Genomic DNA, 16610 nt, shown 5'->3' on the forward strand with positions numbered 1-16610 from the left:
TAGAGTTATACAAATGGAAAGGGAACGTATATCTGGTTGGGTTTACATGTTATTGTTTATGTGTTTAATTTGTGTGTGTGTATATGTGTATGTGGTTATGTGTATGTGTTTGTGCATGTGTGACAAACCTTATCCGGGCTGAGCAGGGCCCAGCAGAACTGCCAGGCCTGCGGGGAGACCTGGGCCTGCATCAGCCATTTCTGTGCCAGGTTTTTGTTCTCTATGTTGGGGTCGTAGTATAACTGGTGGAGCGCCTGAAAATTTGCAAAAGAAAAAACAGATGGTTTATTTTTTTCTTAGTCTATGGTTACAAACTTAAAGGAGAGTAAAAATGTGTCCACATGGAAATAATAAGTACCAGTTGTGTGTTTGAAAAGCGAGCAATACAAAAATAGCTTTCCCAAAGAAGTAAAGAGCAAAAAAATACAATTCTAATCCAATCCTGATACACATAGTTTGTGTTTGTTTGTTTTATCATCCTGGTTTGTCTGGAGCAGGTTCCAGCCAGGGAAAGAGTTCAGATCTCTCTGACCCACAGTCAGTGAAACGAGCCTCACACCCGACATACTCAGTCAATACTTATGACCATGACAGACCATCGGAAATCTGAGACTGGAAAGAAATTGATGTGAACAGGCTGCAGGGAAACAGACCAGCGGAGGGAGAGGGAGAGAGAAGGAGAGAGGAGAGCGAGAGAAATCCCTCTTCTGTCATGGCTGGATTCGAGATGCTAATTATAGATGTTTTCTCCTCGATCTCCCGCTCTCCATACTCCCTCTGCCGTCACATCCCATGCCTCTCGCGCTCAAACCTCTCATCCCTCACAGATGTACCTTTTTTAAAAGACTTTACAGCAATCTTCTTCCGTCTCATCTATATATTTATTTTCTAACAGTAAATGTATCTTTCTGCGAAGTGAACAGATGGACATGCATTAAACACTCTCTCTCTGCTCCATAAATGCCTCACTCGATCAGTCAAAGGGCTCAGGTTACAGGCTTTTAGGTGGTCAGTTCTCACTTGAAATTGGTCCATTGTTAAAAGTGAATTCCTGTAAGGAGGAGTTCCACAAAGCCTTATTTTTTTTTCAGGTCTTTATTTTCTGTTGACTGACTGTTGACTGTAGACACTGTAGCTGGCAGGCCAACCTGACCGCTTGGCAGAACTAATACTAGGAATGGTCCACATTCAATATTACCGACGTCCATCCTCTTTCGGTGATATTGCATCGTCATCACACCGTGTGCTTCTTAATGTCTGTTATATCAAACGAAATATGACATTCCACACTGAGCTTCAAATCAAAACTAGAAATTACCTTGACACCCTTGATGATTAAAGCTTTGACCGCCCAATTTATATTTCTTCATAGTTCAATGTTAACAAAACCTCAAATCGATTCTCTGATGACGTGACTACGTATCAATATGGTGTGCCACACCCTACAACCCAGTATCCGCATCATGACAACCAATACATTAATATCCCTTGGCTCTAACTGACGAAGTAAAAGAACAGAAACGAGTGCTCGGACAAAGCCGTGTTCCCGTGACTGGGTGGGGGTCGGGTTTCTTCCAGCATGGCTGCCGACTGCCAGTGTGCTGTGATACCGCTCCACCATTATTAGGCTCCTGTTTCCGTAGGAGCACCAACAACGCCTGGGCACTTGTTTAATGAGAATTGTTTTCACGGTGAGGTGGCACAGCTGTGTGTACCGATACTGAGGCCCCGTCCACACAGACGAAAAGACAAGCCTGCACAGGGACACAAACACACTGAGACACCACCTGTTTATGCCTTTCACAAGAAAAAATATCCAGAATTCGTTCACTTTCTTGTAGGGAGAGCAGCGTCATGGCAACGACATGGGAAAATGTCATTTTTAACAAGTCCGTCAGTCGCTTTAGGCTAGGCCTGGATTAGGATCGACATCGTGGAGTGAAGAAGGGTTGGAGCTCATCTAGTCATTGTTCAGCTCACATTCTGCAAGTCAAACCTGTGATCATTGGCTTCAAAGGACCAGAGGATCATTAATGCCACATGTTGTTATTCTCACCCACACCCCATCAAACGGGACCGTCAAAGTACATGTTTGTGTTGGTTTATCCTCCCTGGGATTAATAATAAAACACAGGGAAATAAAAATGTCCACATGAAGCCATTAAGAGGAAATAGAACAGGTTTTTGGCTCTGATTACTTTTCCCTTAATGCCCATTTGCTAAAGTTATAATCTAGTCTTTGTAGAAGCAAAAAAGTCTGAAGACTAAAATCAAATATGTGCAATAATGCACACACATTTGTAGGCGATGTATTGGCCATTTAACTGGGGAGACTACACAGATGAAAACAGTCACCTGCTTCCAACCTACGGTAGGCTTGCTTAAGGCAGGGAGTCTCCAAAGATACCATCATGCTCCCCCACACCCCACCTTTTCTCACAACGTCGGAGAGCCAGCAGGGTGGTGGACGCTATAGGTATAAAACAATTCTCCTCCCCCTCTCTCTATACAGGTCTCTCTGCCCTCTAGCAGATCCACCATCTGCTCCTCTCACATCACAGTGTAGTAGAGCGCCACTCACTAGGCACTCCAAGCCTCAGCGGACCGAAATAACTTGTCTAGCCCAGGAGCTGCACCAACACACAGTAAGCAATTTACAACAAGAAAGGCAAGTGGTAAGAGGGCTGTACGTCAAGAGCAGGAGAGGGGCAAAGATTTGAAATTCATATAGTGTAGTCATCACTGACAAACTGTATCATCACACCAAATGTAAAATATCACGAATTCTGGAACGCACTCGGGAATGTATAATTTTCACAAGACAACATTTTCACAAGTTGTACATTGATGTATATTATGTACACATGTATGTATGATCAAGGGCAAGTCAGTTGAGCACAGCAGGTGATGGCCCACGGCTGTGATTTCCTGGGGCTCTGTGTTGTCAACAGCAAACCCTCAATGTCGGCCTCCTAATGGGAAGTCAGCCGCCAATCTGGCTGCCCTATAGGAGGGGGGGACACATGCCTTGTTCGCTCACCCTATACTGTATGAGCGGAAAACTTCTCTAATGAAGAACCTCTGAGAGAGAGGCTACGCACGTGCGTGCGTGTACAGAATCTAAAAAGGAACACCCTGTTTCCATGGGTGACACATTCTCAGTTTGTATAAAAGTGTTTCAACAATAGGTATAAAGAAAGTTTCAACAGGCATTTTAGCACTGTTTCAGCAGTTTGTTACGTTTTACTCCACGTCACCGTGGGGACTGATTACTTACTGCCACCCGATCGATAGGCATGATCACCCACTGCATCCCACTCTATTCCTCCCTACAAAAATCAATAAGACGACAAAGCTAGGAAACATGCTACGTTTGCAAGCTTTACTTATGAGAGGCTATTTCTCTCCTCATTTCTTATCCATATCCGAAAGAGTCTTCTACCCTTTCATTCACTCATTTATTCCTTCATTATGTTTTGGACGGCAATACCTTCCTTGCAAGTCAATTCATATGTTGAATGCAAAATGATACCACTTTATATTCTGAACACGTAGCAGCACTGTCTACACTGTCATAATCCCCACGTGGGTTCAGCACCTGTGTTGTTTGACTCTAAACATCTACTGTCGTGCATCGTTGCATGGTATGGACACGTTACGGCCCACTGGGGGTCATCCCCGGTTCACTCTCCCAATCACTATAAACGCTACAGAGAGTGGCGTATATAAGACAATGTGGTATTGTATGGAGAGAAAAAAATAAGTCAAACAAAGAGCTTTGTTTGAGTTGGACAGCAACACAGAGGCAGGGGCAATCAGATCCAGCACCGCAAACACACAAAGTGTGTACATGTGTTCTCTGAGATCTCAGTGTGCCACCATGCTGGCGACAGTACATTTCCTCCATAGAAATTGTCATTCCAAAACAAGACATTTTGTCAGCTTTACGATGCAGTTACAAATCTTGAGTGGTTTTGACAGTTCAGTGCGACACACCTTCCTGCTACCCACTATCTGTCAACTAGCAAGAAGAAAATAATAATGATGATAAGCTCTCGGACTCCCACTGAAGCGGGTTAAGACCTTCTCTTACCACCCTTCAATGTCTAAATGCTTAAGCGCCAGCATACTATGATGAATATCTACCGAGCACAACTGCGTAACAGACTCCCAACTGCTTTCAGACGGAGCTTTAAATTATTTCTAATGTTCAAAAAAAGGCCTTTGTTGATACAGTATGTGTGTATACTTTTTGTAAGGTGTATTTTTTTCATCATCCATTTTCCATTTCTAGATGAGAAGCATCTTCAGAAGTCAACATCTCCAAGTTTGTTTCAGTGTTTTCGTTTTGACTATCACAAGATCAAATGTTAACAGTTGTTGGTTTCATGATACTACCTGCCTGCTGATGAAATACTACTAATCACTCTTCACCATGTTAAGAAAGGACTTCAGCACTTAGGGAAGAAATAACGCCTGACTTGCGTCTCGGATTACTTAATTTACTGATTAAGAATCACAAAACACGATTTACAGACAATATAATGGAAAAGACTACAATAAGGGTGAAAACATTAGTTTGATTCTCATTTAAATTAGGAAAGAGGTGACTGATACAAGATGGTTCATGACATGAAGTTGTTCCCATTATCTCTCTGACGCATTAATTATACTACTACTACTTCTACTATTACTATTACTATTAAATAATTTATAGTATGTATATCCCTATTACAGTATGAAAATAAAGTCACAAATCGCTTAAACATACACATTCCGCTCTATGTCGCTATGATATAGGGCAACAAAATATAAAATAATTAAAACAGTTAACATTGACAATGTCATGCTGTATTTAACGTCACAATTAGTTCAGAACATACAGACCTGACTTGTATTCCCAATGGAATGAGAAATAGGATGGCAAAAGCCAAACACATTTTCTTCCTTTCGCCTTCCGTTGCACACGCACTCACCCCCCAATTCCTCTCATCAAATTGGCTATGCTCCTCTGCCGAAACACCTCTACTCTCCCCCATCCCCCTATTGTCTTGCCTCCCCCCTTTGGCAACAGACAGTGGCCACCCAGCAACAAGGATATTCATCACAGCAACCTGGCAGCCACACTAGCGAAAGCCGCGGGCGGCACGGCGCACACACGCCTGTGTCTATTGCGCACCTATTTAGTCACAAGTTGGATGGCAGCGCAAACCAATCAAATCAAGCAGACCGTTTATTAAAGAGAGCGACTGGTGGGGTTGGATATGGCTTTAATATGTCATCTTTAGCTTGTCATCACTCTCTCTACCTCATCGGACACCCACTTGTAATAATGACTATCATCCTAGTATGACTAGCCCATGGTGGTGATGATGACGACCGCACTGCTGTGATGACAAACGCAATAAATCAAGTTTCGATTTCCAAGAATTGCATGATGCCGACACATACACGTTTTTTGTATTACATGATCTGATCGGGTATCTGATGAGTCATTACCGATAAAAGACTTAAGTAAAACACTAACCTTCTCCACGTTCTCTACAGTGAATTCCAGGGTGTCCGGTGTGGACGCGATCCTCCCTGAAGTCTCCATATCTCCGCAGTCACGGAGCTGTCAAAGGATTCGAGAACACAGCGGTTTAGGAGCCACGAAGCGTCATGTGTATTTCCGTGGCCCTACCATATCCCGAACACAGGTCCCCTACACATATAGAGCGGTACATCTGTTGGGATTATTATGACTGAACTGACTCCACGACACCACAACAAGCTAACCGGCAGGCTAGCATTAGCGGAGCGGACTTAGCACCCACACCGTTGACAAGCGCCTGCTATTGCTAATATGCTAAGGCACACTAGCTAACAGTGTATGTGATGTTGACCAAGCGGGAACTACAGCCGACCAGACAGCGGTGTAATTATTATAAATATACTTAAACTATAGTCACAAAATGAAAAAAAATGACGGATTTGTAACCGCTAGAAAGCTAACATTTGTCACCTCTCTTCTGCGACGATACGGGACGATGCTGCCAGCTTTGGTCGATGTTCAGCCTCTGCGCCGTCAGAGACCTGGTCCGTTCTGGCCAATCAGATGGCTCGTGTCATTCCTCCAATTACATGGGGCTGCATCTCTTGGAGAGTCAGTGAGTCAACACCATCCTTTTTTTACCCAATGTAATCGACCTGTAGTACAAAGTACAAAATCTAAGGAAAGATGATTTCAAATGTTCTTGTCTTGTCTATGTATGCCACTAAGCGCTACATCTTCCCTGTAATAACCTATAATATTATGTGATTCAAGCGTGAATGCTGCTAGTCTCATGAACCAATTTATATTTCAGCTAATTCATGCCCTCAGAAATCGAGTTAATAGGCCTATGCACAAATATTCCGGGGTGCGTTTTCTTTTATTTTGGTCAACAGCGTCTCCATGTGGCTTAATGTAAACATTACAGAGCAGCAACTCAACATCTCATGATTAACCCTTGATGTCTGACATGATGTTTAGTTAACATACCGAAATCCGAATCAAGCATCACAGAGACAATGAAGAATTATAGCAGTATTTGTATTTTAACCGTTTAAAAAACTCTCGTGATAAAAGTAGAATACACATCTTTCGTTAATCAGACAAAGTATATCTCATAATTTCCCTTCGTGTTTAGTCTACGACGTCCCACTGTGCGCGTCATGATGCATACTACTGACTATTTCCAACACGGATGAGTCAGCTTCGTCGTCCGCCGACAGCGCCGACGTTCAGGAACACGTGGCACTGTATTTAAGAGGAACACAGAGCGGTGCCGTTCATTCCGCCAGGGATTGATATCTGGTGTTTGCAGTAGCAGTGTACAGTATAGGGATTATAGAGTCGCCGATCAATATACCCACGGAGATGAGCAAAAGAAAAGCACCGCGAGCCAGTAATTGCTGGGTTTCTTCACTCTCTAATCAAACGTCAAAGATGGAGTTTCTGCTAAATGTCGCGATTTGGGCACTTTTGCTCGTCCACGTGGACTCTGCAGGTAATTTATTCTAAAGCTGTTTTGGAATGGATAAATACTGTCCGGTCATTTGAACTAAGCTGCTTTTAAAAGTGTCATTACACACAGTATATCTTACCTGCCTAAAATCCTGCTATTTTTTTTTCTGTGCGTTGTTTGTTAATGTGCGCAAATAGTATTATGTTATTCTGATGCTATTGCTGAACGTGAGTGTTAAGTGCCGTAAATATTGTGCAATGTATTAACCTTATCTAGAATCCAATCACGTTCTAACACTTCCCTTTATAAGAGCCCAGCACGTCATTGTTTTGATCCATTTGGGATCCTTTGCGATACCTCATCCTATTTCAGAAAAAAAAAGTATATATAGGCTAATGGAAAAAAATACATCTAATGACCGAGTCAGTACTCTCATTGCCTCTAAAACAACACAAAAGTCGAAATCGAATAATTACTTAGCTTTACCCCCTAGTTGTATGTATGTATGTTGTGGCCTAACAAAGAAATGTCTCCTCCGGGGGATTTATAAAGTTGTTATCTATCTATCTATCTCTTCTATCTAAACCCTTTTCTTCTTATATTTGCAACATTTACCCCAATTCAAAATTTCTCCTCTTGTAGCCTATCTTTATTCGCATTTTTAAAGAAGCTATGAGCAAATAAGTGGGAAAAGAGTGGGTCTTGATTCTAGCTGACATATCCCCATTATCCCGGCTGTCACTTCGCTGGACAATGTCGTTTCATTGATGACCTTTCATTAAGCTTTCTGTGGCATTTTATGGTCCAGTGGTTAATGACGTTATATAATAACTTATTCTACGTAGAATCTAATTTTTCTGATTTTTCTAAACGGGTAGTCTAGATCATATAAATAAATAGTTTTGCTAAAAGGAACGCAGGGTCGGAAAAGAACTAAGATAGACCATAATAGGCTAAGCACATGAAAGGATATGTGAGGGCAGACAAAGAGAATAGAAAGTAAACCTCAAATAAACAGACATGAAAAGGTCAAGGCCAGCACAGCACTGCATTACTTCAACCATGATGACCTTTTGCATTTACAGTCGGTGGCACATCAGAAAAATGGGTTGATGCTCGCTTTTATCTCTGAGTCGACTTTGAAGGGATTCCCCTCAGCTATTCGGCTATTTAATTGTCTATATAAGAGTGTTTGTATTGTTTAGACAGAAAGAGTGGTTGCTGGCATGCCCCTACTGTGTTGAATAAGTACACAGCTGCTTACAGAAGCGCTTGGTTGCTGGCTCTTTGCCTGCCAGGGTCAAGGAGTGAACTGCAGTTATATTCCCATGTCTGACATGATTCATGAGTTTGCTTAATGTTTATAGAAGTATGCAGACGGGAAACAGTGTCACCTTTTATAAATTTCCCATTTCCCCCCCACACAAACATATACACTCTCTCTTACTCACAATTTCTCCCTCTTTGACACATAATTGCTGATACACAAACACACACACACACACACACACACACACACACACACACACACACACACACACACACACACACACACACACACACACACACACACACACACAAACACACACACAGGGTATAATAAGCTATGTACATATATGGAACAAGGCCAATATTGTACATTCATCTTTCTATCTTTAACTGTTTTCCTATTCTGTGTTCTATTTTCTCGAGGTCCAGACTAGAATACTAGTGTTTGCGTGTGGTTGACTGTGTATTTGAGAGTGTATTAGAGAATGTGTGTGTGTGTGTTTGGTGAAGAGAGAGAAAGAGAAGGATGTTGAGAAAGAGAGCGATTAAAAGATGGGCTTGAGTGATTACAGAGATAATGAGAGGCACCACAGAACTGTGTTACTGGCTGGTAATGACATTACATTACATTACATCAGTGCTCTGGTCTTCATCAAAGAGCGGTCAAAGGAGCAGATAATGTGGATGCAAATGCAGTAGCAGTTGAAAAATAATGTGGACATATGTTAGAGAGAGGGAGCAAGCTATATCCATGTAGCTCAAGAAATCAGACCTCAAAAGTCTGATGGCAGACTAGCTCAAATATGGGTCAACGCCTATATGGGTTGTTTCCTTTTCTTCGACTTTGTGTTTGTTTCAACCTATCATGTTGCTAGATACAGGATTGAAAGCTTATTGCAAAATAGATGTAATCTCTGTAACGAAACAGGAAAGCCGCTTCTGGTTTCCGGCCAAGGCTCTGCGCCATCTACCAATATAAGTTATGCTATAACATAGTAGGACTGCAGGGTTCAAGGGTTCATAATATTCATTTGATCTTAAGAAATGTAGGCCTAATGTGAAGTCGTTTTACAGCTGTCTGCTGCTGTTTTTTTCATGCAATCTACAATATTTAATTTCAGGTCAGTTATGTGTTTTTCAAGGGCTACTTGAGTATTTAATGAAAGAAATTGAAAAAAGGGGCATGAAGTCTTCCACTGCTGTTTTTAAAACTAATTTAAATTCTAACAACTGCAGATTATGATGGATTCTTACATCATTGTTTTCATTTCCACCAGGGAAGGAACATTCCTTAGTGGATCATTTGAACAATATGAAGGTTTCCTCCTTACACGCTGATGAACCTCCATCATCATCATCCTCATCATCCTCTAGCTCGTATAATGGAGGATCTGAGCCAATTGCAGAAGCTGAGAATACCACAGTGGACACCGCTGTGCTGGATTACCTAAACTCCACAACCTTGAATGAAACCTCCGATTTGGACCCAAGCACACTGATCCAACCCAAAGCTAAGGAAAATAACACAGGCAATGGTAACTATGATGTTCATTTGAAATTCGATTCCATTGTTGGTAGCATTATGATGGATACAGTGGTGGATGTCTATTGTAAATTTGTGGATGTCTATTGATGATAAAACATCGGGGTATCGTAGCTTTGACAGATTAACTTCAATGCATGGTGCTGGTTTGGGGCAGGAGAGCCCACTGCGAGCAGGTTCTCCCAGTTGAGACCTTCTGGTTTGATACTGAATGTGCTAAGAAATCTCAGACAAGATGCCTCTGCTACCTATCCTTTAAGATATGCCTGAATAGTAATAGTAAAGTAGTCGTAATTGCAAAGAAGATGTACCAAGCAGGGAGATCATTTTTGTTTAGGAAACATTGATGATGGATACGGTAACGCAAATCGTCGTTTTCTACGAAGACTTGGTTCAACTTCCTGCTTTCAGTCAACGTTTCCATCGTACTCACAGACCCTTGTTAGACTATGACAACCAACGATAAGCAAAGACTGCAGTTAATGACGGATTTGATGCTTCCTTCTACTTGCATCTTAATTCACTACTTGGTTCCTTGTCCTTGATTCTGATTGGCTTAAAGCCATTGCAAAATATTATGTCAACACAAACTCAACAATTCGACTGCATTCAATTTATTTTAGCATTAATGCAGAACCCAATCTCAAAGTATGATAACCAGTTGGCAACTATTGAGTTGGATAACCAACCATATGTCACTAATATATCAGTTGCACAAGAAGCTCTAAGGGACTACATGTAGGCTGTTCCATGCATAAAATGCCTCTAATAGCCAATATGATGAACAGTTTGTAATTTGAATAAAAACCTCAAATTCTGTTGCAATCTCCATCTCGTAAGACAGCCTGTGCTGATATAAATTATAGTTGAACCAGGCTCTTATAAGAGCTGTGCCCTTGTATATAAAGCAGATTTAGCTCAGATTGATTGTATTATTCTGTGGTTAGCTGGCAAGAAATTGACCAGTTAACAAGCAAGCAACGGCTCCAAACCCAACACCAACCAAAAAGTCCAGCCACAAAGAGTAGGTGAGACAGTTTACTTATGGTCAAAGCAAGGGCTCGGGGTCAGTCTCTCCCACTGATTTCCTACTGACGGAACAAGTCTAGTTTTGGGCCTGCATTCACAAAGTGAATCACCTCACTTACTCAGATAGGAAATTATTTCACAATTACCAAAATCCCAGTGTCTTATAACTACATCCCTATTATATTGATTAATTACCCTGTTTTAAGACGTGAAGTGAAGTGCAGCTGTTGAAAACACAACATTGCGTCACAGTCCTATTGTTCTGGTCTCTTCCCAGGGGCAGTGGACAGGGAAATATTTCATAGGAAGCCCAGCATGTCTGCCCAGGGGGCTGTAAAGCTATATTTAACAAATGTTATCTCAGCCTGTAAAGAAAACAGTCACAAACTCGCAGAGCAAGGAAAGGTTCCCAAGTGTTGACAGTCTCCTTCACTCTCACCCTCCTCCTCCTCCTCCTATCATCTGAGTCCCACCCTACCCTCCCCTCTTCATATCTCTCTCTCCTACAATTACACACACACACACACACACACACACACACACACACACACACACACACACACACACACACACACACACACACACACACACACCTTGTAGGATAAACACAAAGGCATATACAATGTATGAAAAATGGAGATCAGATCTAGTCCAATTCGAACAAGGGTGAGAAAGGCAGCAAGTAAATGCTACATTCTATAATGTCTTCTGTTGCTTGGAAAGGTTTAATCTTTCTATTTGATATTCACAGCTTATGCATATGTTCTTTTGTCTTGGGTACATGGGTTAGGTTGCTGTTACATTACCTTTGCTGTTCCTGTTATTTGAAAATGTATTCTCAATGCAAATGTATTATTACTATAACACTTATACATCTGTCCCCATACTTCTCTTTTATGTTGCTCTCTCCCATTCTCTCCTTTACCTCCTTACCTCACGCTCTCTATTCTTGCTCTGTCCCCCTTCTCCAGACACTAAAATCCAAGTTCCAGAAAAGCTATTGCCAAAGGCCCTGGCTGAAATAACCTCACACCACCTATCCTCCTCCAACACCACCCTCTCCAACTCAACCACCAACACCACCTCCACCACCGCTGCCGCCGCCGCCACCACCAACGCCACCGCCGCCACCGCCTACACCGCTCCTACCTCCGACCCCCCAAATACAGAGCAGGCACTCTCCTCCACCCAAACTCCCAGCACACCGACCACCATATCCCACCAGCCCAACCCAGCCCCAAACACCACAGCTACACCCGCGCCCACACCCTCCCACCCCAGCGGACCAGCTGCCCTTACCAGCAGCACCAGTGGCAGCTCGATCCCTGCCTCCGAAGCGCCAAAAGATGTCCCCAGTACCCAGCAGCACAGAGAGCCCTCCTCTGCACGCCCCAAGATCACTGCTGAAACCTACAGGGCAGGCACGCTGGCGACATCCACCACCACGTCGAGCAACTCCTCCACCCAGACCGAAGCACATGCCAACACCCCCTCTCCGCTCAGCGTGGAAGTCACCGGTAAGTGGATGCATATTTGTTTTGTGTTCAGTCCGGGGACCGCCATGTTATCTACACTAGCACAGAGGAGAAATGGTTTAAGGAACAAAGAAGATGCTGTTGTTTGTTTTTCAGGACAAGCCAGTCCCTGCCTCTACACACACACACACACACACACACACACACACACACACACACACACACACACACACATACACACTTACACAAAAAAGAATGAACAGACAGTGTAAGTCACTTACACATAAATAAACACAAGAAACATCACACAATGCATACACAAAGGCGTGCTTCCCACCCAACGCTTATCTAATCGTAAAAGTGCCGTCACAATCGGCCGCCGGACAATCAGTGCTCTGTCTGAGGTCTGGACTGTCATGTGATCAGAGACATGGATGCTCTCTGTTCACCTCACCCCTTTGTCGACGTTCTCTTAGTGTCCCTCTGTCTTTCTCTGCCTCTCTTTTTTCCTCTGCCTATGCAAATAACAATAAAACATTTACAGTGGACCTTCCTAGTAAAACCAGGCATGAAAAGATTTTCCCTGACTTCTTTGCTTTTTTGTTCTTTTTTTTAAGGGGAAACGGATTGGCCCTCTGTCTCTAACCATAAATCAGTAACAGGGAGTTTTCACTGTAATGTGGTGGTTGCTTGGCGGATAAAAATGTATTTAAAGTACACAAAGCCAGTCCACTCATAGCAACCGTTGGGCATACACAGAAATAGATTCTTATTCAACAAGCATTATGCATGTCTGCAAACCATGCAAAGATCCGAATGCAAGACAGAATCGATGAATACAGAAAAGACACTTAAACATCACATCAGAACAACGGTCCGGCCAAGTACCAGCACACTAACTATTAAACCAATCCACCACGTCTCCGGCTACTTCCTTGCCTTTCTCTGCTCCGTCATCCTTTGTCATGCACAGTTCCTGTTGAACTAACCCTAAGTGCCTGGCCACACTGTGCACGCTTCACTTGCACTTCCAGAATAAACACAATTGTATGACTTTTACAGCGCTTGTAATTCCATGTGAAGAATATCAGCGCGCTGTGGCTGTGCTCTGGTTTTGGGGGTAGAATCCACATTATTTTTTAGGAGTTTATAGGATTTTAGGTTAAACTGTGTGTGTGTGTGTGTGTGTGTGTGTGTGTGTGTGTGTGTGTGTGTGTGTGTGAGTGTGTGAGTGTGTGAGTGTGTGAGTGAGTGAGTGAGTGAGTGAGTGAGTGAGTGAGTGTGTTTGAAACGCTACATTCATCTGACTGACTGGATGGACTCTCCTTTGACTCCTGCAGAGAAGGCCGTAGACCCCCTAGTGGCGGGTCTGGTGTCGGCCTTCATCGCCACCGCAGTCGTCATCACCCTTCTGCTCTTCCTCAAACTGCGCAGGAGAGACAACCGGCCCCAGTTTCACAGGCTCCAAGACTTGCCGATGGTGAGCAGAACTATCTACTATGACAAAGCTACATTACCCTAGGTATATGCATTGTGCGGTGTCAGCATCAGGATTATGTGCTACTGGGCGAGGAGCATGAATCTAGGACAATCAATTTGATGACGGTGGTGAGGGACTACAATGACGTGGGTCTCGTGTCTTTACTCTCTTCTATAGGATGACATGATGGAGGACACGCCTCTGTCCATGTACAGCTACTGATGGAGAGAGGGTGGAGGGGCAGGCAGCAGCCACCAGACGGCCTGAAAGTCCAACACAACCTCACAGTAGTCTCTCGATAAGAGTGCCCTTTCCTTTCTCTGCACCACAAAGAAGGGATACCGGGTTAGGTCTGTTACGCCTGTTCTGTAAGTTCAGTTGAATGTGCATCTCTAGATCCTCAGAGATGGCGGCTGAAACGGCAATTGAGAAATAAGGATGTTGCCCATGTTGGGAGGATCCTTCTAACAAAATGTAAATGTAAACTATGGATAAATATATATTATATATTGTGAGACCTTACCACACAACCACAACTTAGGCAACAACACCTGAACACCTGATATAATTTTTTTATTGTTTTTGAGGGTTTATGTTAAGAGACCTTAGGATAAGGATATGATGAGGCGGAATTACACACTTCATTCTCGTGTCCTTACCGAGAAGGAAAAAGCAGTAGCACCAGCTGGCTGGGTTCACAATAGCTGTTCTTGTCACCAATGTGTTTGATGAGTTTGTTTTGGAGGAAGGTAGTGGTAATCTGTTAGGGATCCATCTATGATCAGCCTTGGTCGCCCCACTTCCCTGCTGCTTGCCATTTTAAAGGTCTGATCGTTGGGCTACTAGGCCTGAGTGGGGTATTAAACAATTATTTAACTGATGCATGGGAGTAAGTTGTTCTGTTTTGGGTAAGGAGGAAGATCAGCTTTTTGTGTCAAAATACCCAAGGGATGTATTAGGATCTTAATACGCTAAAAATGGCATGTCAGTAGTATCCAATTACCAAAACCAAACACCATGGTTGGGTCATGCTATTGAATCCAACTGTAGTCATGCGTCAGTTAAGGATTGTACGTTTAAAGAGTACCTACACACTAGATTACTTTGGGGAATTTCCTATTCTAAAAAAATAAACTAAAACCGTGAAAGGCTTTGTACACTGTTAGCATACATTTCCGATCATTAGCATGGTCAGGTAACATCATCTCTATACTGTAGACCTTTAACCACATTTAAAATACAGCATGGATCATCTTTAAAACAAGACAAATCGTAAGCAAAGGTCTGTCTATGCTATTATATAAAACACCATCTAAAGTGTTATTATTACATTGGTCATCCAAACATTAGATTAACAACTGCCTTCATTTATGTTTTATGGTGCATTAACGATGATACATTTGTTTTTCATATGTTTCTCATTCTTAGCTTCGTAATTTATAACGGCTACACTTTGCTATAAAATTTATTTTGCGATCATTGGCGCGACAATTTTAATTAAAACTTCACATTTAGCCAATCTAATACATTGCTCTGGTAGTGTCTATTAATAGTCAGGTGTTATGGTGTTGACATCCAATTATCGAAAACACTGATGTAAAAAAATATAGGGTGATAGAAGCATCAGTACTTGCTAGAGGAGGACTCTAATCTCTGATAGGAAGCAGGATATCAACAAGGTGATCTCGTTGGTATTTACTCTTTTACAAGGTTGCACTTTATGTTTAAAGGATTGCAGAAAAGGGAAAAAAGTAAATAGTTTATGTGATTGAGATGTGAGGTGTGTGTGTGTGTGTGTGTGTGTGTGTGTGTGTGTGTGTGTGTGTGTGTGTGTGTGTGTGTGTGTGTGTGTGTGTGTGTGTGTGTGTGTGTGTGAGTGTGCGTGTGTATATATTTGCGCATGCCCGCGCGTGTGTGTCTGTCCATACTATCGCATCGTTTGTCTATGTGTTTACACATATTTTTAAATGTGCACGGGTCGATATGGTAGAGGGTATTTAAGTGTTTTTACTGAATGCAAAATACTGCTGTACTTTCTTTTGCTTTAGTGTTTATTTTTTATTCTTTCCTGAGATCAATAGTCCAAGATAGTGCCTTGTACAGGGTAGGGACGACTCTTATTGTATACTGTGTATGTCTGTATTGTATTCATATTCACACGCTCTATTCTCTCAGCTCTACCAGTCATTCAAAGTGCAATGCTTTCATCCCAACACAAGCAGACACATAGGACTTTGGTGCAGCTTGTACATGCCTGAATTTGCCAATGGGCCTGAGCAGATTCCTGTGTTTGTCCATCATTCATACCGGGGCAAATCAAAGTTATAATCTGCCTCCCTTTTAGATACGTAAGAAAGAAAGTTGTTGGTTGGCTACAGATGACGGGTGCATCAAGCCAGGCAAATCGATAGAAAACAAAAGTAATGTCGCTAACACTTTCAACTTTATGAAGAGTTGACTGGAAGATGAAAGGCATCTTCCATTGATTATAGTTCTAGAACCTTGAAGAAATAAAAAAAATTTACGTGTTAAGTTGAACACTGAGTGTGAATAAGAACAAACGTGCATTTATTGAATCGGAAAACTTGCCAATTATTTCTCATAATGCACTGCCTAAAATTAACTTGCCATTATCTGTTGTGTAGTTGCTTGATAATACATGTTCCATGACTAGCAATGTGTAGTCATAAATTAAACACGCCAGCTTATTTTTTACATTAAAGCATTATGTGTTAACATCATTCATTGCATTATCAGGATTTCAATTCTGCTGTAGATGATGGCCTGATCTCTTGATGTTTGATTAAAGTTATTTTTTAAGCCAT

General features: G+C 42.2%; 2 protein-coding genes across 6 annotated transcripts in view; one reads left to right on the plus strand and one right to left on the minus strand.

Annotated features, from left to right (window-relative positions):
• Positions 1–6160, minus strand: part of LOC132469361 (importin-13-like) — a 31786-nt gene extending 25626 nt beyond the window's left edge. For 3 of the 4 annotated variants that reach the window (XR_009528422.1, XM_060067318.1, XM_060067316.1), the window contains exons 1-3: positions 6005–6160; positions 5528–5614; positions 129–254 (exon numbers count right to left, since the gene is read on the minus strand). Coding sequence is in view for 3 of the 4 variants with exons in the window: in XM_060067318.1 (XP_059923301.1) it covers positions 129–254; positions 5528–5596 (195 nt within the window). In the remaining variant the exon portion in view is untranslated. Of the gene's footprint in view, positions 1–128; positions 255–5527; positions 5615–5995 lie in introns of all 4 variants that reach the window. The other variant, XM_060067317.1, reaches the window with a different exon arrangement.
• A 549-nt stretch (positions 6161–6709) lies between these two features.
• Positions 6710–16610, plus strand: LOC132469363 (mucin-2-like). 2 transcript variants are annotated; one of them, XM_060067320.1, is made up of 5 exons: positions 6714–7031; positions 9536–9793; positions 11802–12347; positions 13646–13785; positions 13963–16610. In XM_060067320.1, exons 1-5 carry the CDS (start codon positions 6902–6904, stop codon positions 14005–14007), a joined length of 1119 nt encoding a protein of 372 aa, XP_059923303.1. In that variant the 5' UTR covers positions 6714–6901; the 3' UTR covers positions 14008–16610. The 2 variants fall into 2 exon arrangements, with proteins under 2 accessions (XP_059923304.1, XP_059923303.1); XM_060067321.1 differs by lacking the exon at positions 9536–9793 and having other exon boundaries at positions 6710–7031.

Source organism: Gadus macrocephalus, chromosome 12 (assembly GCF_031168955.1).
Source record: "Gadus macrocephalus chromosome 12, ASM3116895v1".
NCBI lineage: Eukaryota > Metazoa > Chordata > Actinopteri > Gadiformes > Gadidae > Gadus > Gadus macrocephalus.

Bases quoted from the DNA above. Each gene is read 5' to 3' on its own strand.
- LOC132469363 (XM_060067320.1), top strand. From the start codon at position 6,902: ATGAGCAAAAGAAAAGCACCGCGAGCCAGTAATTGCTGGGTTTCTTCA. The intron at 12,348-13,645 runs GTAAGTGGATGC...TGACTCCTGCAG, and splicing joins GCTCAGCGTGGAAGTCACCG to AGAAGGCCGTAGACCCCCTA. The intron at 13,786-13,962 runs GTGAGCAGAACT...TCTCTTCTATAG, and splicing joins GGCTCCAAGACTTGCCGATG to GATGACATGATGGAGGACAC.